Raw genomic sequence first — 27,671 nt, forward strand, 5'->3', positions numbered from 1 at the left:
TTTACTGTCTGCAAGTGACAGATTGTCTCAGCTGTGCACTGGTGTCATTCTCTGAAACAAGAGTGCAGCGCAGCAGTCAACTGGCCCAGCGTTGACAGACTTCTGTGTTTTTTGTTTGCTTTGTTTTTTCTGTTTGTTTTGTTATGTTTACTTGTTGTTTTTTATGATTTAGGTAAATTTTTTAAGACATGGTTGTTGTCTTTTGGTGTATAGTAATCCCTCGCCACTTGGGCTTCGAATTTTGCAGCTTCACTCTATCACGTTTTTTCAAAAATTTATTAATAAATGAATAATGCTGTTTTGTGGTTGAATAAAGTCTATTATTACTTTAAAAAATAAACATTGAAGCAAAATGTAGGTTTTTTGCCTAAATTAAGAATTTTCAAGCGTAAAAATTACTGAACTAAGTAACGTACAAATATAAGGCATTCAGAATACGCATTCAAAGACATTGTGACGATATGTAATATCCTACACATGTCACTAGGTGTCATTAATGTTATTGTAATATTCAACGAGACACACAAGCATCAGGCTTGATTACCAGAACAGGCTTTTATTGCAGGTTTGAACACTCTTGCGACAGCCACAATAATTCTTGACACGAGCTACTGTTGCGGACGTAACCCACAATGTCACTTCCTGTCCGCCCCCCACTGAGCTCCCATGCACCGGGACACATTTACAGCAACACACACAAGCACGAGTCTTATTTATGTCTTAAATGGCTTATTTCCTCTGATTATGTCTACTATAAGGCCAAGCGGCATAGAAAATGAATGAATGAATGTCTACTATATTTGGTAATATGAATGTAAAGGTGACTCTGGGGGTGTTATTTAATGTCTAGAAGGCTCTAACAATGTTAAAAATCACATTTAGAAGGTTGTAAAGAAGTTTTCTACGCTCTAACTGCAAAAATATACCATTTATGAATAAGGAATCCTACTTCACGGAAATTCACTTACTCACGGTCGGGTCTGGAACCAAATGAGGGATTACTGCAATAGAAAAATTTCTTAGCATTTTGAACACTTTACTCTCCAAACTTGTGTTTTGTTGTTTTCCATTGCCCCTGCCAGGCCCAATATTCAACGATCTTCTTCAACATTTTAAGGATGAATCTTGTTCAGTTAATGAAGTTTATCGATTTATCATACCATAATTTATCATTGACGGGTGATTTCAGAAGTATGTCATAGTTGAGGTCAACGTTTGTTGATGTTTAAAAAGTTCTGCTGCCAGATCATCTCTTTGCAAATTTTATTTGACACACTTATAAATAGGATGTATTAATTTACTGTATACGTTCTCCGCTTGTCACAATAGTAGAAAGGTCACGTGTTTTTCATTTCCTTCTTCTATTCCTATTTTCCCTGCAGAGTCGGTGGTTTGATAATTTCTTCCTTGATTTAGTTTACTCTAGCAGAGTGATAAGATCTCAAGAAGCAGACAAGTTGTCAGTAATGAAGGCAACCGCTTTGATCTGCCAGCAAATAGGTCATTTAGACAGGGTCTTCTATCTGATGCTGGTTGATAAGTCATGACTCCGTCTCTCAATATTCCACTATTAATCTTAGTTCAGTATTGCTTGCTTGATTAACCAAGATGGTTTTGATTGGTTGTTATTTGAGAATGATTTGTCATGACACTTTATGGAAGTGTGTGGCTGGCCAAATGTGATATCTGAACTTCCACTATCCACTTTTTGGGGGCCAAAATGACGGAACACACACATATAATTGACTTTTTGAGGGTTAAGACTTTCTCGCTGACAGGGTTCAACTAAGTCTCTTCCACATATTTCCACGGAATCTAAAAGGGCAGAATGACAGTGAGAACTGCTCATTATTGAAACGACATCCTGCTGCCACAATCTTCTGCGATAAAAGAAAGAGACTGATAAGGTGCTGCGACAGCCTGCTGATTCATTTTCTTTGACGTCAGTTACTTGAGCTCTGTCAAAAATAACACCTTAATGGTGGTAACTGATGAATTTTTTTAATTACATTAAAATTTTTACCGTAATTAACACGTCATGACAAGCCACATCTGTCAGACAGAGACAGAGGAAAGTGCAGCGTCCCCCCAGAGTCCAGTGCTCTTTTATAACTTCATTCTGACCTAAACACATCAACAGCAGTGCAATACCAACACCGTATATGTATCTCCAACTCACAAACATTTGTTCCAAAATTCTCACCACACTCACACGAGATGCATTCACTGGGACTGCAAACTCTGTTAGGCAAACACATTTTTACACATTTGTGGTATTGTTTAGCTTGATGTAAATTTTCACTTCATTTGTAAATCATGTCAGTAGCAGTTTATCATCACCTCATCCCTAAACTCAACCCAATAGAAAGCATGCAAGTGTACATATTCAACTATCCATAAATATTTAGCAGTCTGTAACTCAAAGATTTTGAGGCTGTTTGCACAAAACCTTATTAAAAACGATATAATTTTTAACGTTGATTTAGATCAAAACATAGTGTATGTTGCCTGACAAGTTAAAGAACGCCAGGCAGACAAACAGATCTCAAATTGAATGTGTTTACGTACTACACCACTTATCATTTCTGTGCAACCACAGATAATGGAAGTTTGTGAAAAGAGATAACATGCACAACATGGCTTTAATAGCATCCATGCAATCATGAGGGAGGGAATGTCATGGTCCGCAGGACAGGAAGATTAGTGATCAGTGGAGTTTGTAAGCTCATGTCCTTGTGTTGCTCACCTAGACAGTCACCTAGACTTTTTGTTTTTTCTTTTGCACTTCTCTAGGACTTACCCGGTTTGTGTTTTCGCAGAGTCTTTTTCTCTGTTGCCTTTTGTTTGCCTTTTTGCCTGCAAGCCAGCTCCTGCTCCACGCCAGGCTGAGGCCAGGTTGCCTCCTGCTTCGCGGTTCAGGGTTCCTTCCACCCACCCTGGATTTTTTGGGACTGCGCAATGTCTGGTAGCCGTTCCTTGGGGCAGAGGGGGGGTTCTGTCATGCTCTACAGAACTTCCTGTTCTGCACTCATTTGTAGGATGTACTTCCTGCCAGTTGTAGGTGCAGCGACATTACCTCAGTGGAGTTGCGTGTGCAGCTGGGTTGTATTCGTGATCAGTGGGGTTTATAGGCCCAGTGGAGTCATTCTGACTAGTGTTCATTGTTGCTGACGTCATTGTGTTGCTCAACCACACTGTCACCTGGACTTTTTGTCATTTCTTTTGCACTTCTCTAGTACTTGGCTGGTGTTTTCACAGAGCCTTTTGTTTGCCTTTTTGCCTGCATAACTATGAGTAGCTGTACCTGCCCCTGTTTAATAAATGGCTTTTTTTTGCACGCAGCCTCGAAAGCTCCACACCAGATCATAAAAAGGAAAGCTAATTGCCTGGAATGTCATTACAACCAGTCTCCCAAACAGGGCGATTTAAGACAAGACCAAAATCAAAGGGATAATACAATTTATGGAAGCTATCGCTTCCTAACTGGGGAGGATTTATTTCATGCCAAGGCCAACAGACTGAAGTCATTTTATTTTTCATGCATGCTGTCTGTCCTCGCGAAGACCTGAAGCAAAGCAAGTGAAAGTGATGAGGGAGAGCACAGCGTAAGTGGAGAGATCAGTGGAAATAGGCGGAGGGACGCTAAGGCTGAGTGAAAGAGTTGCAATGGAGGAGGAAGGGGAAAGAAACGTTGAGACAAAGAAAGGGGAGGAGAGCAGGGGGTTGAACGAGAAGGGTAGAAATATTTGGGCATGTAATAATTACTTGTCTTGTCTTCAAATGGGAAACGATCCATAGCTAGAGTTCTCACTCTGGCCTGTCCTTCATCTCCTAGTTGGTGGGGGTCATTTCAGTACACTTCAGGATTCAAGATTATGGAGAGTCTTTGAAGGAGTTGTTGGTTGCAGCCTGTTAATTATCCGCACTGGCAGCAGTCATTCTCATACATTTATGCGCGGAAAGAAAAGTACCCCATTCAGAGCTGCACAATTAGCACTGACAGGATGTTGTGACAGCTTCTGATCACTTTGTTCTGGTTGGGAGCGGATGGTTCACATTTGTTTGATCAGAGAGACACACCTCATGTGTCCCTGTTGTAGTGGATGAGGAGGACGTGATAGGCAGAGTTGGTGATGCTGACAGGTATTTTTACACCAGTACGGAAAGGCAGGATGACACCTGTCTAGTATGGTATGTCCTTCCCATGCCCTTATTAGTTGCTCTGGCTCTTTTTCCTCAGCAGGGCACCATTCCTGGCATGTCAGACAGGAGGCTAAATTGGTTCCTCAAGTGGTGAAAGATGGAGACAACTTTGGACGGACTCTTTTGGCGCATTCAGACTCTTCACTGAAGTAGTCACTGAGCTGGAAAAAAAGCTGTCCAGTCTTCTGTGTTTGTGTGTGTTTGTGTGTGTTTGCGTGTGTGTCAGCCCATATACAAGAATCCTCCATTTTGATATAGTTATAACTTTTTCTCTTTGCCATTCACACCTCATTTTAGCACGCTTAAGTCTACCACATCAACTACCATGTTTACACATGCTACAAACCTCCTATGCTGTAACTGTAGCTTACATTTCAGCAACTGTATTACACCTTCTGAAGAGACAATAGAAATTGCATATAACTAAGTGGAGAGTAGCGGTTCAACATTACGTTCACACCTAGTATTTTCATTTTGGCTAGTTTTAAGCATGGGTTCCTGAAACAGACATGTTGCTCTGTAACTCTTTTGGAGTTATTTATGTTAATATAGGTTGATCATGAAGATGATAACAAGAAAAAGAAGAGAATAATGAATAATTCACTTTGGTTAAGCAGAGAATAAAAATATATTGAATTTGACTTCTCGCCAGCTGTCAAAAAATAAAAATGCTGACAAACACAAACTGGCAGGAGCCATGATCCAACTCAGTGCACTCACTGAGTGCACTACAGGGCATGAGCACTCAACTTAGGTTTCTGCTCTGTATTTGATCAAGAAATGTACAAACTCAGCGATTTTTACTTACGAAAATGTTTAAAATGATTGGAATCATACAGAAAATACTTGTTATCATTATGTTATCATTATTTTTTTTTTTTATTATTATTGATCATCTGACTGTACGTCACAAATTCCTCCCTCCTCCAGCTCCGGTGTGCTCCACCTAACACAAGCAGGTTCATTAATTATGTTTGTTGTCAGCTAATGATAGCGATTTGGCAATGTTTAGCTACTAATGTATTTATCAGTCGATTCTCTGAGACTGCTTTTGTGTGTGTGCACGCGCAACCGACAAGTGTATATGAGACAGTGGTGGGTGAAAGCCACAGACGGCATTTCATTTTATTAAGGGTTGAGTTTGGTTTTATTTGTGACACTAGCTTGATGTAAAGATTATTGCTTGAGTCTTGTGAGGCTTGTGTCTCTAGGAGGTTATGTGTGCTCACATACGGGGCACAGTGTATGATTGAGCCATTTTGGCTTATGTTCAGTCGCTGTCATGTTTTTTTGTTTTTTTGGCTGTCTGTACGTAATGGACAGAGATGGGATGCTTGGTGGTTTGGGCTCTATTTGAGCATTACATTGAAAAGCCATCAAACTGAGTTCCAATTACACATCACTAAGGCTAAGCCTTGCCACACACTCAGTGCACTTATTAGATATCTTTCTTGTTGGAATGACTCAACCAAAATACAGGTCAATTTATTCAACCGTATTCTGCCCCATATCTCTCACTGTATTCATGAGTATCTACAGCAAGGGTATGATTCAATCATTCAAATTTTTTTTTCTATCAACAAGCGTTTAGTACTTATAAAGATATTTCCTACACAACTATGTTTTCATCAGTTTTTTTCATTCCCTTGTCTAATTGTTATTTCTGTTCACAACATGCTTGCATCCCCAGCCTGGCACCAGCCAGTCTTTGACAACAATAAATGTGTCTTGATTTCTTCTCTTCCCCCCTAAAGTATTGAATTCTTTATTTAATTTTTTTGAAGCAGTGCAAACAGAATGGTCCCTGCGGCAACACTAATGGAGTCCTTGAGCATGCGGTAGCTTGAAATGTCATTCGGTGATGAATGTGTGTGTATGTCTGTGCAACAGTGTGTGTGCCCTGTTGTGTCCCTTTTATGTGTGTTTCTTGTGAAGAATATGCAATATCAGGTCTCGGAAACTGTAGTGCTGCAAGGACACAATTATTAAACTCAGAGGCTGTAGATCACAAACTCATCTTTGAATAATAAACACCTCATGATATTGTGTACATTGCACCAATATTTAATGTATTGCGATAACTGTGTTTTATTATAGTCTTTATAGTTCTGAAAATCTAATTTTAAAAAACACGCTGTTAAAGGGGACCTATTATACTCATTTTCAGGCTTTTTAATTGAGTTCTGAACTCTTATAGAGCAGCTACACACGATAACCCCCACAGAAAGCTTTTGAGGTCTTCCAGAATTTGCACCTCTTCCTGCAGGTGTTTCCTGCCCTCCGCCCAAACGGTCTGTGTAATTTACTCCACCCCGGCCCTCCTCCAGGTACGCCTCCTGCCGAGCCCACTCCACTGTGATTGGTCACACTCCCAAGTGCTCCCGAGGACTTCCGGACAGCTGCCGAACGCCTTTTGTCCGATTACTTACACAAAATAAACACAGTTAGGACACTGATAAATTGTTACTTACAGCTTGCTCTTCTAACTCTTCAACACAACCGAGTAACGTTGGAAAGGCGTCGGACTTCAGCAACAGTTTGGCGGATAGTCCAACTTTGTATTGGCCCATGTTCACAAAACAGTCCGTGTGAAGTGCCGTTGACAGATGAGCATATTTTTCTCTTGCTGGCCGGGAATCAGCAATTCTTACCACTTCTGCCTGATGCTTGCCCCTTTAGGCACACCCGAACAAACATTTCCTGGGAGCCATTGCTCAACATGCTAACACCATGAACTGAGCAAAGCCGAGCGGGGGTGCTGGGCATGCCCATATAAGGAAGTCCGGGTTGCGCTGACGTCAGTGGAACTCTGTGTTAAAAAAAACTCTGTAAAACACAGCATGCAGAGCCTTCCAAGACTGTTTTCAGAGCTCACTTCCAAATGTGCAGACCTCATTGTCTGATGCATTGGCATCTCATTAACACGAGAATACAACCTTGTAACAACATTTATAGGTCAGAAAAGAGGAAAAGCATAATAGGTACCCTTTAAAGTGCTCGTGTTCACCAAAAAAAGATGAAAAACCAATTAAACAACAAACAAACAAACAACCAACAAAATGAAAGTACTCACTTAATAAAATGTTATTGTCATACTACTGTCATCCACCGGTAAACAGTTATAAAATAGGAGTGAAATTAAGTAAGTTATAATTGTCAAACGCCCCTCTGCGAGTTTTCTAAACCACTGCCATCCTGGCTGTGACATCACGTCAAGGACACTTTCCGGCAACCACATTCAAACCCATGCAGCCATGAACTCACAGCAAAGTCAAGAAAGTGACATATTCACAACAATGACACAATAATAACTCTCACTGATATTGTGTTGTGATGAGTATGTTGTAACAAACACACAAAATTGGCCACAAGTATGTTGTTTGACTAGCAGTGACTGACATTAACAGCTCTATGCAGACTGCAAAATACAAGATCAGTGAGCAGCTGCTTATCTAGCCCTGGCATGAAACCCCATACTATTATTCTAAGATTTGTAGAATAGGTCTAGTAAAAACAAATCGACTGTTTAGTTAGAAATGGCTGTTTAGGTAGCTATTCATGTCAGAACATTTTCCGGCAACCAGATTCAAACACAACCCTGAACGCACAGCAAAGTGAAGAAAGTGACATATTCATAAATATAACACAAAAATAACATTCACTAATATTGTATTGTGATGAGTGTGATATAAAAGCTGATGGTAGAGACACTCTCCGGTAACACACATTCAGTCCCAACTTTCCTTTATCTGAGGTGCGGTATCAGAACAACTGCTTTCAAAGTTTATCAAAAGCATCTGACACGGTGAAGGGCGTCTTTTGGAAATGTGAACAAGCTTACTCTGTTTCCTCAAGTGTTCCAGCAAAAGCCTTCGACACAAGGATTCAAGATTCAAGAGTTTTATTGTCATATACACAGTAAAACAGGTAGTTCTACTATGCAGTGAAATTCTTATTTTGTTCATTCTCCCTAAAAAAAAGAAAGGAGCACGCGTAATGTAAAAAAAATTAAAAAAAACAGAAATCCATCCAAAACTGCAAACTGCAAACTTCCCTAACTTTTTTTATTTTTATTTTGCTTTTTTCCTTCCTTACAGTGTTACCAACGCTTACCAATCAACATACAAAATAGTACTTATAGTATATGGATACACAATGCAACGGTTATTTCAGTAATGGCATTGTTAATACATTTTATAGGCTATAGCCTAAATCATCATCATCACTGATTTGTGATGAATTCAACTAATCACCCGGAGAAACAAATTAGCTTTAAGCTATATTGTGTACATGTTTACAACGCAGAGTTTCTGGATTCTGCTCACCACCATGGTGGTCAAACCCGCACAGGGCATACTACAGAAGTGGATGCCGAGTCGGCAGTCCTGTTTAAGTGTAGTGTCCTTGGTCATGAGCACTTAAAAGTCTTCCACTCAATTAATCTTGTTTTGTTTTTTTTGTTGTTGCTGCAACAGATTCGTTCAGACCAGGATCAGGACATCTCCATCCGATACAGCATCACTGGGGTAGGAGCAGATCAACCACCTAACGAGGTCTTCAACATCGACCCTGTGCTTGGAAAGATGTTTGTCACCAAACCTCTGGATCGAGAACATCGGTCATCCTACCATGTGAGTCTCTCTATGTCTGTACGCACACTCACACACTTAAAAAATTCGTTGTCTTTACCTTGAGCTTCAAAATCTATGAAAATGTTGAAATGCCTGTAAGAAGTGCAATAGCAGATGGCTGACAAAAACATGTCTAGGTAGTTCTAGGGTTACATATGAATTCCATAGCTAGAACATGAAAGTTGGATCTTATACCTGCATTATATTATTATACCAAAATGAACTCTGCTAAGTCACTCACTTAAATACGGTAATGAAACTCTAAATACAAGAATTCAATGAAACAGTCGTGCTTTAATCCCTGTGGTTGTCTTGCACACTGTAAAATTCAGGCTGGTATTGGCGATACCAATCCGATACGTATACTGGGAAAATTCACCTAAAGTGTCTGGTAAATTTTAAAAAGTAGTATATTTCATATCATAGCGTAAAAAATACAAGACATTTAATAATTGATTTATTAATGAAATAAATTCCATCCATCCATCCATCCGTCTTCTATGCCGCTCACTAGGGTCGCGGGTATGCTGGAGCCTATCCCAGCTGACTTCGGGTGACAGGCGGGGTACACCCTGGACTGGTCGCCAGCCAATCGCAGGGCACAAATAGACAACCATTAGCTCTCACATTCATTCCTATGGACAATTTAGAGTTGCCAATGAACCTAACATGCATGTTTTTGGACTGTGTGAGGAAACTGGAGTACCTGGAGAAAACCCACGCACGCACGGAGAGAACATGCAAACTCCACACAGAGACGCCCAACTTAGATTTGAACATAGAACTTCCCGATCCCCAGACTGTGTGGCCAACATGCTAACCACTAGGCCACAAATTAAAATTAAATAGATTATTAATTTAAATAATGTATTAATGAATTAAAGTAATTTCCTTGAAGTATACCGAGGTAGCGGAGTGATTTACAATAAGAGAAAAACAGACGACTAAATAATATAAAATAAATCATATAAAATATGTGAAAATGGTATTTTAAGCAATAAAACAAGAAAATAAGTAAAATAATAAAACCATTACAATAAATGATTCATTATTAATAACTATGTTTAAGAATGAAAACTTTATTCAAAATTCATACATGGCTCTGTTTCTGATCGGTCAATGTTTCAACAAACATTTCAGACAAACATGATCTCAAATGACTGAAGTATCGAAAGTATCAATATTTTACTTGGCAAATCGATTTCAGAGCATGAAGAGCTGGTTTGAGAAGTATCGATTTTTCAGTATCGAACCGCACGTCACTCGTCAGGAGTGAGAGAGTGAGAGTGTATAAATTACAGCACTACGCTGCATTTGCTGTTATCACTGTCCATTTCGTCCATTTCACATGTTCAAATATACCGTCGTTATTCTTCATAATGGTTGCCGACAATTTGATTTGAACTTTCACTTTTACGGAGGACCACCAGTCGTGATATTATTTGGGACTGCAGGTACATCTTAGATTTGATGTCATTCGAGCTAAATATGGATAATATGTCAATAGAAAAATATCTACAGTATGTTCTCTGTACTCGTTTATATGTAAATCAAATCCAAATTAGAGACCTCTTTAATGGCAGATGAGCAAATGTATTCTTAAGAGAAGCACTAACCAATGAGTTGATTTGGAAGTTCAACTCCCTGCCAGTAGTAGAGAATTGAGTGAGACATGATAAAGATGTGTGTGTTTCTTGTGTGTTGATCTCTGATACAAGCTGCTGTGAGAACACCAGGGAGCGTACATATTAAATATTATCAAACGCAAAATTGGAAGCGTTTGTGAGCTTCAGATAGTTTAATTAAATGTATTTGTTTGACGAACATCCACTTCAAAAACAGAACAAAATGTTCATGTTCTTTTGTTTCAGAAGAAACAGCACTCACCACGCAACAAATTACATTCTTCCCAGAAAACCCTCAGAGCTTTTAGCGTACTGTCACAAAGTCGTCTCTTTGCCAAATACAGGACACTGCCCATTATGCCCCCTCCCCGTGCGTTTCAAGATAATAACTATAATGTGAACCCAGAATTACATTTTGCCTTCTTTAAACATAGCTGTAATCTCTAACTCCCGCTGCCATTGAATTAAGAATGTGTGCGTGTACATGTGGGATGGTGGGAAGAGGGTGGGCAGAGATAAAGGACCTGGCTCTCAGCCGGCGAGATGGGATGGCAGCGCACGGATATTGGGTGCAGGACAGATCAGACAATGCAGTGGAGAAAGTAAAGTCAAATTAACCTCGGGGAAACCTGGAGACGCAATTTCAGTGGAGGTGCAAAATGGAAGCAGATGGTGAGGAGGAGAGGATGGGCTCCAGTGGAGAGGATCTCCACCTCTCAGTCTAGAAGGAGGCAACAGAGGCGACTGCTTATGTCCTGCATGCTGCGATGAGCCTGAAGGCGATTTCACTTATCTGGCTCTCGTGTCTTGTCATCTCCAAAATGCTTATTTCCCATCAGCCGAGCTGTGATGAAAGAGTACCTCAATCCTCCATACATGACCAAGGAATGCGATGTTCTCATATCAAAAGATTTGCCAATTTATTCCCTCTCCCCCAGGCTTCCTTTACTATAGTATCTTTCATTCTTGACACCCCTTTTGACAAATACCCCTTGCTTCAAATACAAAAATATACAACAGCATGTAAATTTCCCTCTAGGGAATATAAGCAGCACGGGGAAAAATATATAGTTGGTCCTTATATGCTGTATGGGCTCTTTGCTCGGTACGGATTGCTGACTTTTTCAAATACTGTAATAGAGAAACCTGCATAAATTGTATGCAGAAGAACAAAAATAAAAAATGTGTCCTATGATATCAACTTTTCATGGCTTGCAGCAAACAAAATGCGTAGAGATATAAACCCACGAAAGGTGACTTGAATTAGCTTCGGAGGAAACCAAAAAGGCACTTCAGTTCCTTAAGAAGGCTTTGACTAGGTGTAACGATGTATTCGTATCCGGATTTTCGACAGAGTACGTATTAGAAACGGGGAGAAGAGACTCCCGTGACTATTCAGTTATGTTCCAACATTATCATTGCTCTTTAGGCGTCTACTTTCCAGAAGGCGTAAAAGTAAAATTTTTATACCATGTTTTGATTCTGGAAACAGCTTCATGTCCAAACTTTGTTGGAAATCCGAGTCAGTAATTCCATTGATCCGAGCACAGCTGAGGGGAATTTGTGATGAGCCGACTTTGTTTGTTATTCCGGGATTGAAACAGGCAGAGCGCCGGTAGCCTTAAATGTGATCCTGAAACAGACATGTTGCCCTGTAAAACAGACACAGCTTGCAGTAGAATAAAGTGGATCTTGTTATACTTTCCACTGAAATAACAAGTACAGTAAGATATGAATTCAGAAGACATTGCATACATATCCCTGCAGGGGAATTACCCACACTGTTTCCTGTCATGGTGTCCGTAGGTTTGTAATTTTGAGTCTTTTAAAAGGTAAGAATGTTAATGAGCGAATTGTACTACAAGTAGTACTATCCCCATTCTGTAAACACTGGCAAATACTATCTTTCTTTTATGAGAGTAGAGAGTGCTATAAGAATTCCTCCAATGAAAATGCAAATGTGATACAGCACAGTAGAATGAAATTCAGTGCAAAGTACTATACTGTAGCGCCCCGCTATTCGTGGACGTGTCATTTCCAAACCACCCACCGGTGGCACCGTATGGGGGAACAAAGTTAGGACACTTCCAAGGGCCCAGAAATCCTGGCGGCCCCGCTGCCACTAGCAAATGGCAAATAAGTAACAAAAACATTCTGTTGAAGCCTGGATACTATACACTGCGACGGCTCACTCCTCCCCCTCCATACCCTCCTGATAGCTTGAGGTTGGTTAACGTTTCCTCTAATTTCGGATCAACATTTCTAATAAAAGTGACTATTATAATTATTAGATTAGCTTATGACGACTAGAGTAACCCTCCCATCTCATGAATTGTTCAGTTGAGACAAAGGAAGCTAACAAGCTACGTGCATAGAAGCACAATCTAAGCTTAAAGGGATAGTTCAGATTTTTTGACATGAAGTTGTATAACATCCCCATCAGCAGTGTCGTCCACCAACAGCGACTCACCCCCCACATGGTCTCCTAAGTCCAGTTCTGGTCGGAGTTTGGTGATGAAGACCGTAGTTCCAGGTAGTCGCTGGGGTTTCACAAGTAAGGAGTTTGGTCAAAACAATATGCGTTCAAAAGGGTAAAACATTTGCATCACAAAAATGCCTACTCCAAACAAATCAGACCTCACAAAATCGCTTGCCATTATATTTGTCTCCCGCCGTGTCTTCGAGCACTGTCGCCTCTCCGTTCTTGTGTATGTGACGAAGACGCTCGCATCTTCTTCTGCTGTCAAACACACACGTAAACAAGATGGCTGCGGCGCTCCGTTGCAGAAGTAACAGTAGTGTTTTAGCCATTGTAACCATCAAGGACAATAAACACTGGCTGGACAAAAAATATAAAGCATAGATGTTGTTTAAATTGTTACGTCAGTGTCTTTCATAATGCAAATTTGACTGTAGGCACTGAAATAGGAGCATGTTGACATTTTAAACACTTGAACTCTGCAGGTGACATGATGGGTGGGGGTGTCATTATAGGTAGAAATGATTACAAAGTGTAAAAATAGCAGACGTACATGCTCAAAACACATCATATCGCATGTGACTTGCAAGCTTGGATATGTGCAATGTTGCATCCTTTGATGAAAGCAGCACTTGAAGTGCTTGATAAAAGCAACTCATCAAAGAATCAGGATAGTATGCTTATTGTTTTCCACTACTTCAGATAACTAGATTTAGCGATAACATACCACACCGTGTTTGCTACAAGCAAGCGTTGTGAACCATTTACAGTGGTAGCTCGCTTTTCCCCACCAAACACATGGATGCACATAAGATTCAAATATTAATGCAAATAAAACGTCTGATATTCAAATCAGTTTAGTTTACGTGACCCAGGCAGAAGAGACGGCCAACATGTTATTAACTTACAGAACGTGAGATGAACACGAACTCCTGGGCAACGAGCAAAACACCGTGGAGAACGTCCAAGCGGGCATGGGCAATCAGAGGTTAGCAAATACGAAGAGAGCCAATCGACGAGCCTGTCGGCGGTCTTTGAATTGAGCGGCTGTTTTCCGCTTGGTCTTGGTGCCTGGCACGTATCAAGTTCCATTTAATATAGCGTAACAGTAAAGCGCAGCAATAAACAAGTAAATAAACGGTCGTTCATCGGCCCATTTTTGGTCGGCACACCGGTAAACCTCCTAGTACTCCTGAAATATACTGTAGTATCCCTCGCACACGTATTAAAGCACTCTAAATTCTAAAATGTATCGGTAGTCATCACTAAAGAATCATAATGAACGACAATGATGATGATGAAAACATATACGGCATAGAGCAAGCTGACGCTTTTGGGCGGGTTTTCCCACAAATAAAAAAAAAAAAAGTAATTTTTTTATTTCAAAAAATCACATATTTGCCTGGGGTTGCCAAATGCGGAATCGTGAATATGGGGGTGATCCACTGTATACACCAGTGTGGGGGGCACCGGAGGCAAGGTCGATGAATTGTCTTGAGGACACACTGAAAGGGAGGAGCAGGATTTGAACTGCCAAACCCCCACCAGTTTCTGGACAACCTGCTCGTGTCCCGTCCCTTTATCTTTCTGTTCATAAAATACAGTCAGAAACTGACATATTTCAAACATGACTGCAAATGGTGATTAATCATCATTAGTTAAATACTGTGATTAAAAAATTGTAATCATTATCATACCACATCACATCATACTGTCACTTTTTGCAGTAACAAAGTAATGTAAGGTAATACCACAAAAATGTATACCAGTTATAATGATGTCATGCAGTGATGCAATTTACACTCCATTTTAACTTTGCGGTGACCCGCTATTGTCACTGGACAAAACGCAAAACAACCAGCCTCTTCATCAACCTACAGTATTTTTCAGCTCCTGTGTGAGCAATTATGACTCATGATGTAACCTTTGTCTTCCAGCTCCGAGCACACGCTGTGGACATGAATGGGAACAAAGTGGAGAATCCCATTGATCTGTATATCTTTGTTATTGACATGAACGACAACAGGCCAGAGTTCAAGAACCAGGTCTACAATGGATCTGTGGATGAAGGCTCAAAACCAGGTACTGAGGCATGATGTATGATATCAAATAGTTTGAATAGCAAATTACACGAGCGTCAGTAAAATGACACTTACACTGATGAATGTTTGACGCAATAAACAAGTTTACATTGCATTGATTATGGTGTGATTTGTTTCACCCCTGTGCCTTTTATTTAGTCGACTGCAGCTAAACCGTAACAACTGCTCAGAATGGAGACCTGAGTACTACACCGGGTTATTTTTTAACCAGTTTGTGCGATTTCAAGCAGCACATCAGTGAACATTTGGCAGACCATAAGGAGGAAAACAAAACCAAAAAAAACTCAGCAACAGCTACTGACTAATGTTTCTTATTTATGGAAAGTCTATGTCTGTGAAGTTCTTTAATTTCTTTCGCTATGTAATGTACAGTAATCCCTCATTTGTCTGAGTTAATTGGTTCCATACTCGACCGTGATAAGTGAATTTCCGCAAAGTAGGTTTCCTTACTTATAAATGCTATATTTTTGTATTTAGCGCATAGAAAACCTGTTTAAGTCCTTCTAAAGACAATTTTTTAACATTATCAGAGCCTTCTAGACATGAACTAATACCCCAATATAGTAGATCAAATAAGAGTAAATAAGCCATTTCAGACATAAATAACAGTTGCGCTGGTGTGTGTCGCTATAAATGTGTTTTCTAGGGGACGTGAGTGGCGGGCGTATTCCAGACACCCAAAATATGAAAGAAATAGAGAAAACAACGCAAATAAAAATCCAATGCAACATTTTGTTGAGTTCTTTTTTCTTTATGTTATGTATTAAGTTATGGTTGATGCGGCAAGCCGGCTACTTTGTGTAATATTCTCCTATGAATTTGCCAAATGAATGAGCTCACAGGATGCAGTAGTCATGTGTAAACTAAGTACTGCGAGGTTTGGTGTTGGGTGTCTTGATTCAAGATGGCTGAATAAACAAGCAATGCTGGGAGTAGTCCAGCCAAATCTTTATTAATGCCACAAGTTTCAACGAGCCAAAGGGTAAAACACAACACTTCTGTCACGCACGCGCAATATTGTATGATAAACGAGGCAAAATTTTGACGCAGGTTTTTGTTGAAAACCGAATGATACAAAAACTGGGCCGTTCGAAAACCGAGGTTTGACTGTATTTTGCTACGTCGCCAACCTTTAATGCTCTCTTTCAAGCTTCCTATTCGTTTTGCAGCAGACAATGCTCTGTGGCATGTGTGACATTCAGCTGAACAATAATCATAAAACAAGAGAGTTTCAGAATTTTTGCGCTCCAGTGGTTTCGGTGGAAGGCCAATTACAGACTTGAATTAGTTTGCAAATTAAAGAGTCATTATGGGGACCTAATCCTGTCAGGCACAGCTTAGGACGCTCGTACAAACGGCTCGCGTTAAACCCCTTAAGAGCGTGGATTAATGTAATTACCCTGGCCATGTGTGACACATTCTTCATCTCCTTTCCATCTATCGCTTTATCTCCGCAAGAACAGCATAAGGTGAAGGACTGATTGTCCCCCCACTTCCAACCACAGAGGTTGCAGTCCTGGCCTGTTTTTTCCTCTTCCTTTCATCACTCATTCCATTCTTAATTCTTGCTGGGAGGCCCACTGAGTGCTCCCTCTGGCCTCAGTGGGTCGTCATTTACAAATTGTTGCTTTGAAATGTAATGAAGTTTGAAATAGGAGCTGTGGTTACAATTATCCTCGGACAGGGGCCGTCACTACTGTGATATCACTATCACAGCCAATTAGAACTGACTTCGGGTGAGGGCGAGCAAGGAGGGAGAGATGGAGATTGGGTGACGGGAGCGATTCTCCACAGTTGTGTGAGAGTTGTAGAGGAAGGAAAACAAACCGGCGTAATTAAAGGTTACACTGGTTTAGAGTTATTGACTGTGATCAACCTACAGCCTGCCCGTTGTTTGTATTTTTGTCGTACTATTTTCATGTGCGGTGTTTTATCTGGAAAAGTTGTCCGTCACAAAAATGTGTTTCTCCACCAGGAACCTATGTAATGCACCTTTCTGCCTTCGATGCTGATGACAACACAACGGCAAACGGAATGGTGCGTTATCGTATCCTGTCCCAGACGCCGCACAGCCCCATCCCAAACATGTTCACCATCAATAGTGAGACCGGGGATATTGTGACAGTGGCACCTGGTCTCGATCGAGAGGTAGGTCTTCTCCTAGAAGCGTACACTTACCTGTCTATCACATGTCAATTTCCGTGTGGAGTAATGGGTCCTAATTTGACTGGCCGCCCATATTTACAGACTTTGAACAGTTGAATGCTAACCAATGTATTTATTTTTACGGATGATTTTGTTTTTGGAAAGAAAATATTTCAATACTTAAAATGGTAGGTGCCGAAAACCTGATAAGCGATTGCTTTGCGTTATTGCCTAGTTTGGTGTAATACTGAATGCTAGAGATTCATACAGCAGGAGTGTCCGGTAGGTAGCTCGCCACCTGTAGCAACTTTTTTAAAAACATCTTCTGCAATGTCATGGATGCACCAAGAACAGCGTTGTTTGAAGAGTGGTCTCTATGAGTGGTCTGTATCATTTTTAGGGCCTTAAAGTGCTCATGACAAGTTTGAAACATTTGAAAAAAAAAACAAAATGAAATAAGTACTCACTTAATAAAACATTTTTGTCGTACTGCTGTCATAGATAAATAAACAACTAGAAATAGGAGTGAAATGAAGTGGTGAGTTTGACACCCCGGCGAGTTTTCTGAACCGACGCCATCTTGGCTGTGACGTCACGACCAGAACATGTTCCAGGAATCAGATTGAAACACATGCAGCCATGAAGTCACAGCAAAGCCAAGGAAGTTACATATTCACAATAACAACATTGACTGATATTGTGTTGTGATAACACACACACAAAAATGCCCCAAGTATGTTTTTTTTGACTGCCAATAAGTGGCACTCATAGCTGCAAAATAAAAGACCAGTGAGCAGCAATCACTGCTTATTTAGCCCTGGAATGAGCACCCATACTATTATTCTAAGATTCCCAGAATAGATCTAGTCAAAAAATATGGATTTACTTACCGAAACTGACAGACTGACTGCAAGATAGGCTAGAAAGACGAGTGACAGCAAGTCATGTTTTGCTAACAATTAATGTCGAGAACGCTTACGGGTGACGCCGGCAACCAGGTGCAAACAAGCAGATCCATGAACCCACGAGAAGAAAGTGACATATTCACAACAACAATACCACTCACCAATATTGTGCTGTGAGGAGTGTGATACGTTTTACTGGCAGTGATAGCCACAACTGTCAACTTGCTCTTTGCACAGAGCTAAAGATGATCGACAACAATTGTTGAATAGCAAGCAATTTGGCATGAAAACCCATATTATTATTCTAAGATTCATAGTGACGCTGCAATTAAAGACAACTCTTTGGATTTATTGTTGCATGTCAGAACAAGCCAGATATGAATTAGCACTATGTTAGCGGCCAGCACTAGGCTGGCTACTATGGAGCATATTAGCAGAAGAAATATAGGTTGATTTACTTCCACGGTGGAACGTCTTATGGTTTTCTGACTTTTTATTTCCATCTGCTGGGCAGTATTGTAACATTTGTCCCACAAAGTTTGCAGAGTGTGGAATGGTGTCTTTTAGAAATGTGAACAAGCTTATTACTCCGTCTCCTCAAGTGCTCCAGCAAAAGCCTTCAACACGAGCGGGCAAAATATGAAAAAAAAACAAACAAACAACAGAATTTCACGGAGAAGTGGAGCATAGCATCAGAGAATGCATTGTTGTGAGGCAAAAGTTCCGGGTGGGACTGTCCGGGTCTGATGTCACTTCCTCTGCCTCCTCCAGACCCGGAAGAAGTGACGAAAATTGTAAAAAAAGATAAATAACTAAACATTTGAGCACATATCTAACACAGGAAATATGCCCTCCAATGTTATTTTTCACGGTGGAAATAACAAGATTAACGTGTTTTGGTGTCATGAGCACTTTAATTGTTGCTCAAAAAATCCTGTCTTGTTTTTCAATTGCACACTAAAACAGAGAGTATGGCAGAAGGGTCTCCTGGGATTTACTGGTTTAAAATGGCTATAGATGGGTGTGTCCGAGTTAAAGGACACTGCAGGTTTGTCTTCCATTTCGTGGATTTGCTTTTAACAAGTGCTGACAAGCTGTGAAGAACTGTGATCTTTATGTTCTTTTGTCGTGTTTTGCCTTGGTCTGCAACAACGTGACATACAAAGAATAATCAGTAAAACAATGCAACTAATGTTACTTAAAATAATTAAAGTAATCACTTAAAGTAATCACGAAAACAAAGGCACATAAAAAAGAGAAATCAATAAGGAAATTAACAATCCAAGGCTCATTAGTGAGCGAAATGTACATATGATCTTAAATAGCATAAGATTATGCACTAAACAAATATGCACACTAGCACTAGGCACAGAGCTAACAACGTTATTAAACCTCACCTCGATGCATTTATGCACAACATTAACATTTGTGATCAAGGACGAGGTGAAAGGAAGAATAAAATATACATGTCTGTCTTTGCAGCATCAGAGAAAGTCATACACATAAGTATCAATCTGCGTCACATGGCACACAACTACGGGGCGTTCATGGGCCGCCGAACAAAGTGCCCGCAATGCCCAAAAATGACACTTTATTAGTGAAGAATAAAGAACATGAACATGCAAAATTGTGGGCTTTCTAATATAGTCAGTGCATCCCAGTAACAAATTTCAAGCTCATACAGCTCAGAAAATGTTACGACCGGCCTGGATCCCAAAATGCGGAGAAAGAACCACACAGCGTCGTAACAAAAACGGATTTAATAATAAAAGAAATCACAAAAAAGGTACAGGGGCGTTTGCAAAAATATACAACAATACAGCACTGGGTATTAGCCAAAAAGGTATAACAAAAAACACTGCCGGGGAAAACAAAAAGGCAGGAAAAAGGAGCAAGCGCTAACTGAAATAGCTGCTAAAAAAGGAGCAGAACTCACCATGTAGATTAAATCTTTAAGATTAAATATAAAGCACCCAGACTAACAAACAACTTCATGTTCTGTCTCCTTTCTTCTGCACTGTACTCCCTGCACTGTGCAGGCGCTGTTCACATGAGGTGTTCAAGTGCAGTACGTAACTCTCAGAGTTAGGTGCTAATGTTGTTACTCTGTTTTTAATGTTTTATTCACATATCAACTAAGGCAGTCAGCGTATCGTCGGGGGTATTTGTAATCCACTTTGGGAACCTAGGATTTACGATGAACCCAACATGAGTTTAAAAAGTAATGGATGTGCACCAGCATGTCATGGTTTCTTCCCTGGTTTATGCCACACCACATTTTTGTATTGCTTGCTTAGTTATTTAAACTAATAATAATAATAATAATAATAATGCATACTCAGAGAGCAAACATAAAAATTCACTACGTAGTATGAACATTCGGGACACACAAGTACAAAATATGTCCAAGAGCCGACAAACTGACAAAAACGACTAACTGACATGTGACGTGTAATGTCAGGATGCACACAAACACATGTACTTTATCCTAAAATAAATGGCCTTCTTTCACGGTCAACTTGTTTGTGGAGCCATAAACACGACATGATCCAAATGTGTTTATTTTGGCGCCCTGGATGTGGCAGAGACATGGCTGCGAGACAGATCCTCCTCCTCCCTACCTGTCACCACTGACAGACCTATTAACGACACATCACGTTGTGTCTCATGCACGTGCGGTAAAGACGGAGTGGAAATATTGGAGAAAAAAATGTCCTTGACACCTGTCTGCCAAACAAAAACATACATATAATCACTATATCTAAACTTGATAAAAGACACACAAAAGATGGAAAAGTAAGTAGTAACTGTAATAACGGACTTCGGAGGGGAAATTTCCCTGCTGAATGTCTCAATCATATTTTTACTCTGTTTATCTGTACACTGTTAATACAGCTAGTCATTGCTAATGTGGGATTAAACTTCTACCCCTAATACCCAAGCTCTCTCTTGCTCACACAAATACACACACATTGGGAGTTATTTCTGCATGTCTGAGCATAGATGAAGGAGCTTATCTTTCTCAGATTACACTTTTCTCTGGTGTAATCTAGTCATCACAGAGACAACATAAACAAATTGTGGGTTTCTTCTGTTCCTTGAGTTCCATATTATATTATATGATGTTATTATATGATGTTATATGATATTTCACAGTTGTCCCTCACCACTTTGCGGTTCGAATTTCGGATCAAAAAAATATATTAATTCATAAATGCGGTTGAAAATGGCCTATTATTTGTAAAAAGAAAAATGCATTTTGAAGCAAAGTTTACATATTTTTTGCCTAAATTAAGCATTTTCAAGCATAAAAATGGATACATGAACTAAAATCCATATATAAGGCATTCAGTAACGTGTCAGTAATGTTACTGCAATGTTCCGTGAGACCCAAACGCCAGACTTGATCGCCGGAAGAATGGTAATGGTGACGATAATGGTCATGGTTTGATTTATTTTAAACATGCATACATGTTACATTGGAATACATCACATATTACAATTCACAGTTCCACAATAGACTTTTATGGCAAGGTAATCAAATGTAAGGTAATCAAAAGCCAAGCTAAAAATATACTCAAAATCTTCCTGTCCGCCTGCCACTCAGCTCTCCTAGGAAACACATTTATTGCGACACACACCAGCACCAATATTTCATCTCATTATGTCTACTATATTTGGTAATACGAGTGTAAAGGTGACTATAGCGGTGCTGTTTCATGTCTAGAGGGCTCTAATAATGTTAAAAAACGCATTTAGAAGGTCATACAAAGGTTTTCTATGCTCTAACTACAAAAACATTTGATTTATAAACAAGGAATCCTACTTTGTAGAAATTCACAGTCGGGTCTGGAACCAATTAATCACGATAAACTATATATTTTATTAGAGTAATTATTATTTCATTTTATTTTATTTTTATGTATACGTCGGGCTCCTCGCTGTGATGGCAAACTCGTCACTGAAACGAATCACTACCTTCTAAATTGAGCTCTGACCATAGCTATCTATTACAGTTTTGATCTTTTTGGAATCCACAGCATTGTCATTTTTTACATTGTAAAAAGCTACAAAATATATAATAATTAAAAAAAACATAATAAGACAAAAAACACTGACTGTTACTTGACAAGGAAACACTTATTTTTCTTTTGACATCAAACGGTTCTTCCTTAGGTAGACGACAATAACTCCCAAAAGTTATTAACTTAATAAAGTAACTTTCAGAGATTGAAAGTAATACAGACCAACCTGATAATTGTGCTTCTACATCCAGTACACTTTATGTGCACTAAAGTAATCTCTACTCTATTCTATTATCATTTGATGTGCTTGCTTGCGTATCTACACATTGATTTTATTTATATACTGTATTTACAGTATGCATGCACCCATGCTTTATTTGCCATAGCAATTCAAACCTGTTTTGCTTCCTCCAGCATTTTCCTTAGAGAGCCAGCAAGAAGTCTCCTAAGCTGCAAGAAAGAAATAGTTCATATACCGACATTAACGTTCACAGCACACTGCTGTGTTATGCTGGTCCACTTATAGTCAGCACTTTGGCCATTTGAAGCTATGAAACTTTCTGTGCTTCCTTACCCTTTCTCCCGGTTTCTATGTACGTTGGGGTTGTTCGACGCTACAGTACAAGAAAAAAAAAATAAGAAAACGTAAAACACAGGTTTCTATTTTGGATAATTCCCTTCCCCTGTGCTGTATCCCCAACTGTTTCTTACCCTCAACTTCCTTCTGAAATGTCTTTGTCTGTTTTCCAGACTCCCACACTGAATCTATTCTAAAGGTCTCCATGGGTCTGCTGTGGACCTTTAAGAGTATGTTGACAGTAATAGACCTCAGTCCTCTAGAGAAGACTATGTTTGCTGCAGCATTGTTGCAATGCAGAGCGGTTCAGAGGAGCTGTACATAATAACTCCCTTGTCTAATTAGCACGAGTGCTGTGTACATGTTGTATACCGGCTGATGGGACAATCAAGCACACACCACCTCTAACCAAGAGAGATGTGTGTGTGTGTGTGTGTGTGTGTGTGCTGGTGTTTGTGCACGTGTGGTAATGAGGGTATGCGTGTGAAGTTGAGCATCACGTCTAGCATCAAGAGGAGAGGAACCAAGAGGAGCTGTCTAATCCTCCTGACGTGGTGTCATGGCCTAATTGGTATATTTACTCTGTAATTAGCAGGTTAGCAAGACACTGGGAATGTAATTGGGAATCTCAGTGACAAGACACATTATCCAGACAGTCGGTCGTTGGGCCCCATCCTCCCCGCAGCCCATTAACTACACCATGGGACAACAGGAAAGGCGGAGGAGGTGAAGAGAGGGAGGGATAGCAGAAAAAAGGTTGCCGGGTGTAGGGGTGGGTGCACATGCAGAAAATCATAAATATGCCCTAGTACAAAAGTAAAGCGCTGCATTTGTCATCTTTCACGTAAGTGACATTGTGTCATTCAGGCGATGAAATGACATTTATCATTCCTGATTCTATTGCTCCTCAGATCGTCTATTAATCTTTGTCTGCTGTGTTGTCGTCGCCACATCTGTCCATCAGTGGCATGAATAGTTGATGCCTGTGATAACAATGCTGCAAAAGCTCTCAGATAGCACAAAGACAACTGAGGTTCCAGTTCTATCAAATGAGTTTCAAATATGTGCAACTTGCCATTAAAAACCCCCACAAAGAACAGACTCTGCTGAGATCTTTTTGGACATAAAAAAGACTAAATACTCTTTTCTCCCTTTCACAGAAAGTGTCCCAGTATACTATAATCGTTCAAGCGACAGACATGGAGGGCAACCTGAATTTTGGCCTGTCCAACACAGCCACTGCCATCATCACTGTCACCGACATCAACGACAACCCCCCCATGCTGACCTCCAGAACTGTAAGTGGAAGCAATGCTGTTTATCAGATATTGCATTTTTGCTCAAATCCAATCTTTTATGTAGTTGTTCACATTACCAAAAAGATTTGACATGAAAATGTGAACACAGTGCGTCCAGGAAGTGACGCGCTGGTGCACAGAACACGACATCACGCGTTTACAGAAGCAAACATGGACCCAAATCCCAATCTCACAATCTCGGTAGTAAAGAGTCAACATTTTATTTACCAAATTATTTCACGTAGGGGATTAAGAAGGAACAGGGCAAGACTTTTGTCTATGGAAGTTTGTGGGGCACTTGCTGCCACATCTGTTCCGATGAGCGTGTGGGTGTGTTTGAATTTTTAAGTTAATTTTTAGATTACAAAGAAGTTTTGCTTACATCCGTGAGTGTCTTTCCCCAACTCTCGCATGGCAAAACATGCCTTTTGATGATGTAGAGTTGCAGTATGTATCGGATTTACATCCACATACGAAGGAGGCCTGGGTCTCACTCGAAAAAATCGGATTTGTACCATACCATGAAAAAAAGTCAACAAAATGAGCCTGCAGTGTGAACGTAGCTAAGGATTACTTTAGGAGGTTTGCATATCCCTGTGATTGATCGGGTTCCCTGGCTATTCCGGTTTCCTCAGTCCGTGCATGTTTGGCTAATTGGAGACTAAATTGTCCATAGGTATGAATATGAGTGTGAATGATTGCTTGACCAGGCCAGGTCAAATGTTCCTTAAGAACACACTCAAGAAAAAAACATGCACCCGTTGGTTTACGAATGACAAAGTGGCAGAATGACAATAGAAATGACAAAGGTGACTGCAGCAACGTAAGTTTGTTTCACAGGAATCTTTGGACTAAAACAGCAGAGGCTCTGAAGGAACAAACCTACTTTGTCTTGTAGAAAACACACCCACGCGCACAAGGAAATGACTAATCCATATCATTGATTTTCATCAGCAATAAACCTGGAGCTAGAAAAATGGTTAATGATTGTTGTCATGATAGTCATATTTAGAATAATGATTACATTAGAAAAGGTCATTATAGGGTGTGAGGTAAAAATTAAAAGCCCAAACTAATGTACTGTAAGTAATGTATCATATCAGTGCAGGGGGGAGGGTCAGTTCAGTAGTACTATAAATGAATTAATTAGCACAGCAGGAGATTTCGTGTTATTACAAAGTGTGCTGCACTTTATCATACTCCCTTAGTGTGCAGTAATCATTTATTTCTGCTAAACGTTCATGCCGGCGCAGGAGCTGGAAAGTGGAACCAATTCGATGTGTTGTTATTGATTGGATGTTACAAGTGTTGCTATCTCTAGCGTGAACTCTTTTTGGCTCCTGGTGCGGAGAAGTGAGCAACAGGCCAGTGGAGTTGATACGGCGCTGAGCTCAGACGTATTATGCGGCTCTTTGAGGCGGTAGCAGAGGACTTAGCATTAGCATTTGCCCCCCCGCCCCCTGTATATGACAAAAGGTATGCTGTGCTTCTCCAGTAAAGGTTCTGATGCTTTGTTGTAAAAGTCAAATTCAGCAGATCATAAAAATATCTTGCATTTGTAAATCTAGCTCTAGCCAGCGCTGCTGTGGATGTCAATAAAGTTATTTTTTTTAATGCTGGCTTTTCCTCACTGGAAGGACGGCAGTGATGACAAGCACCTTCTAGCTCACGTACGCCTGACCCCTTCAGGATGCATCGTTACTCCCGTATGACATTTCTATGTATCTAATTATGCGATTATCAAGAATAATAATGTCACACGTACATTAAAGACATTACACAGGATGTAGAAATTCATGGCATATAATAAATGTTTCTGCAACCTTATATTATTGGCGACATGCTGAGAAACAGAAACTTGCAAAAGCCATGTTCCAACTTAGTGTGCACTGAAACGGTAGGCAGGGCTTGCGCACTAAGCCGAGAAGCTACACTCACCGTGGCCTTTTTACTTGTATTTGATCAGGAAATGTGCAAATTCAGTGATTTTTACTCCAGAAAATGTTAACAACAATGGAATTGTACAGAAAATAAGTTTACAATACAGTTCAATTGACAAATATTAATATTTATTTAATGTTATTTGTTTTTGTTCTCATAATGACCAGTGAGGTTCTGCCTCACGTGCCTCCCCCGACCACACGTCACGCATAAAGGATATGTTCCGAGAAAGGGTAGCTGAAGATCAAAAGATTTATTTTTTTTTAAGTTAATGAGAAGCCTACCATGCCGCAGACGCTTGTACAAAAGTTTATAAGAGGAAAGAAGCGATGAGCAAATGAACAAGTATTCAATTTCAGGAACTATTTTTTCAGCAAGTGTGATAAACCACAGGCGTTGTAAATCAGAGGCCCTTCATGTCTGGAGACACTCTTTTCCCTGCATAAAGAGTCTCCTGTGACGGTGGTGTATTGATGTTGGTGGCCAGTAAAAGATTAGTACTCTCTAACTTTCAGTTTAAGTGCATTTTCATCATTGCCAAACAGCAACGTTATTGCTATCATGGTTATTGATGATAAAATTTAGTGGCGGTATCAGAGTCACTATGAGCAGAGCAGTTCCACCCAATCACATCATAAATCACAGTGGTGGGTTGGCCAAAAACCATTTGGCTGAGAAGGCACGCCATTATGCAAATATTTAGTGTTTGCAATAAACCCCATAGGTGTTTTTGGGTGTCCCAGAAATACACAGTTTGGGGAATTTTTCATTTAATATGTATGATTAATATTTAATCATGTCTATCAAAAGCTGACCTCTTTTTCATGGTGGAAAGGGTGGTGTTTGTGTACAAATGCATGGACCATGGCATTTTTGTCTGTTGTGCAAATAGATTGAGATTGAATTTTTAAAATCCCTGACCCTTTGTTCATGCAGTTTATCATAATCACAGGTATGTATCAGGATTTAGTGCTAAAAATCAAATCGCAACACAACTGGTCATCAGCAGTAACCCAGATAAAGGTCCCATTTGTGTCTTTGACAGCATTCTACAAAATAACGTTGTGTGCTGCAGGGCGATATAATCCTGAGCTGACATACCATTTGACATATGTCGTCATTTTTAATAATTTGGGGGTCTTGATGACGTACAAGTCTGTGTACAATTAGACAGATTCTTCTTAGGTGGTGGTGCACATTTTGATCTGCAGTTCAACTCAGGATACGAATTGAATAGATAAGCAATCCCATATTATACCTTATGTTCATTATATATACATACATCATACATTATATATAAAGACATATCTGCAAACATATCGGCGGCATGCTGACAAGCAGAAATGGCCACGTGCCATGCAACCCAGTTTGTGAGGCATTGTGCATTTCTGCCCTGTATTTGATTGGGAAATGCTCAAATTCAGCATTTTTTTACTTAAGAAAATGTTAAATTCATTGGTATCATACATAAGATACATTTACAACACAGATAAGTGGACAAATATCAATATTTATGTTATGTCATCATTAGTTGTTTATTTTTCATGAGGCTGTGCTACGCATGCCTCCCCTGACCACATGATGAATGACACATTTCTTCCATTAACACCGAAGAGCTTTTGCACTTTTTCCCATTAAAAATATGTTCAGCCTCAATTATTTTTTAATAAAAATATATTTGAATGAAAATCAGTTATTATCGTATGCATTGTCTGTTAGGATACATGACACTGATTATTT

General features: G+C 39.9%; 1 protein-coding gene across 2 annotated transcripts in view; it reads left to right on the plus strand.

The window, feature by feature from the left end:
• LOC129186635 (cadherin-4-like) overlaps nt 1–27,671 on the plus strand; it is a 290,983-nt gene that overhangs the window by 232,379 nt on the left and 30,933 nt on the right. For both annotated transcript variants that reach the window (XM_054785083.1, XM_054785089.1), the window contains 4 exons: nt 8,679–8,834; nt 14,876–15,020; nt 17,016–17,188; nt 23,853–23,990. In XM_054785083.1, the coding sequence (XP_054641058.1) occupies nt 8,679–8,834; nt 14,876–15,020; nt 17,016–17,188; nt 23,853–23,990 (612 nt within the window). The remainder of the gene's footprint in view (nt 1–8,678; nt 8,835–14,875; nt 15,021–17,015; nt 17,189–23,852; nt 23,991–27,671) is intronic.

Source organism: Dunckerocampus dactyliophorus, chromosome 1, assembly GCF_027744805.1.
Source record: "Dunckerocampus dactyliophorus isolate RoL2022-P2 chromosome 1, RoL_Ddac_1.1, whole genome shotgun sequence".
Taxonomy (NCBI): domain Eukaryota; kingdom Metazoa; phylum Chordata; class Actinopteri; order Syngnathiformes; family Syngnathidae; genus Dunckerocampus; species Dunckerocampus dactyliophorus.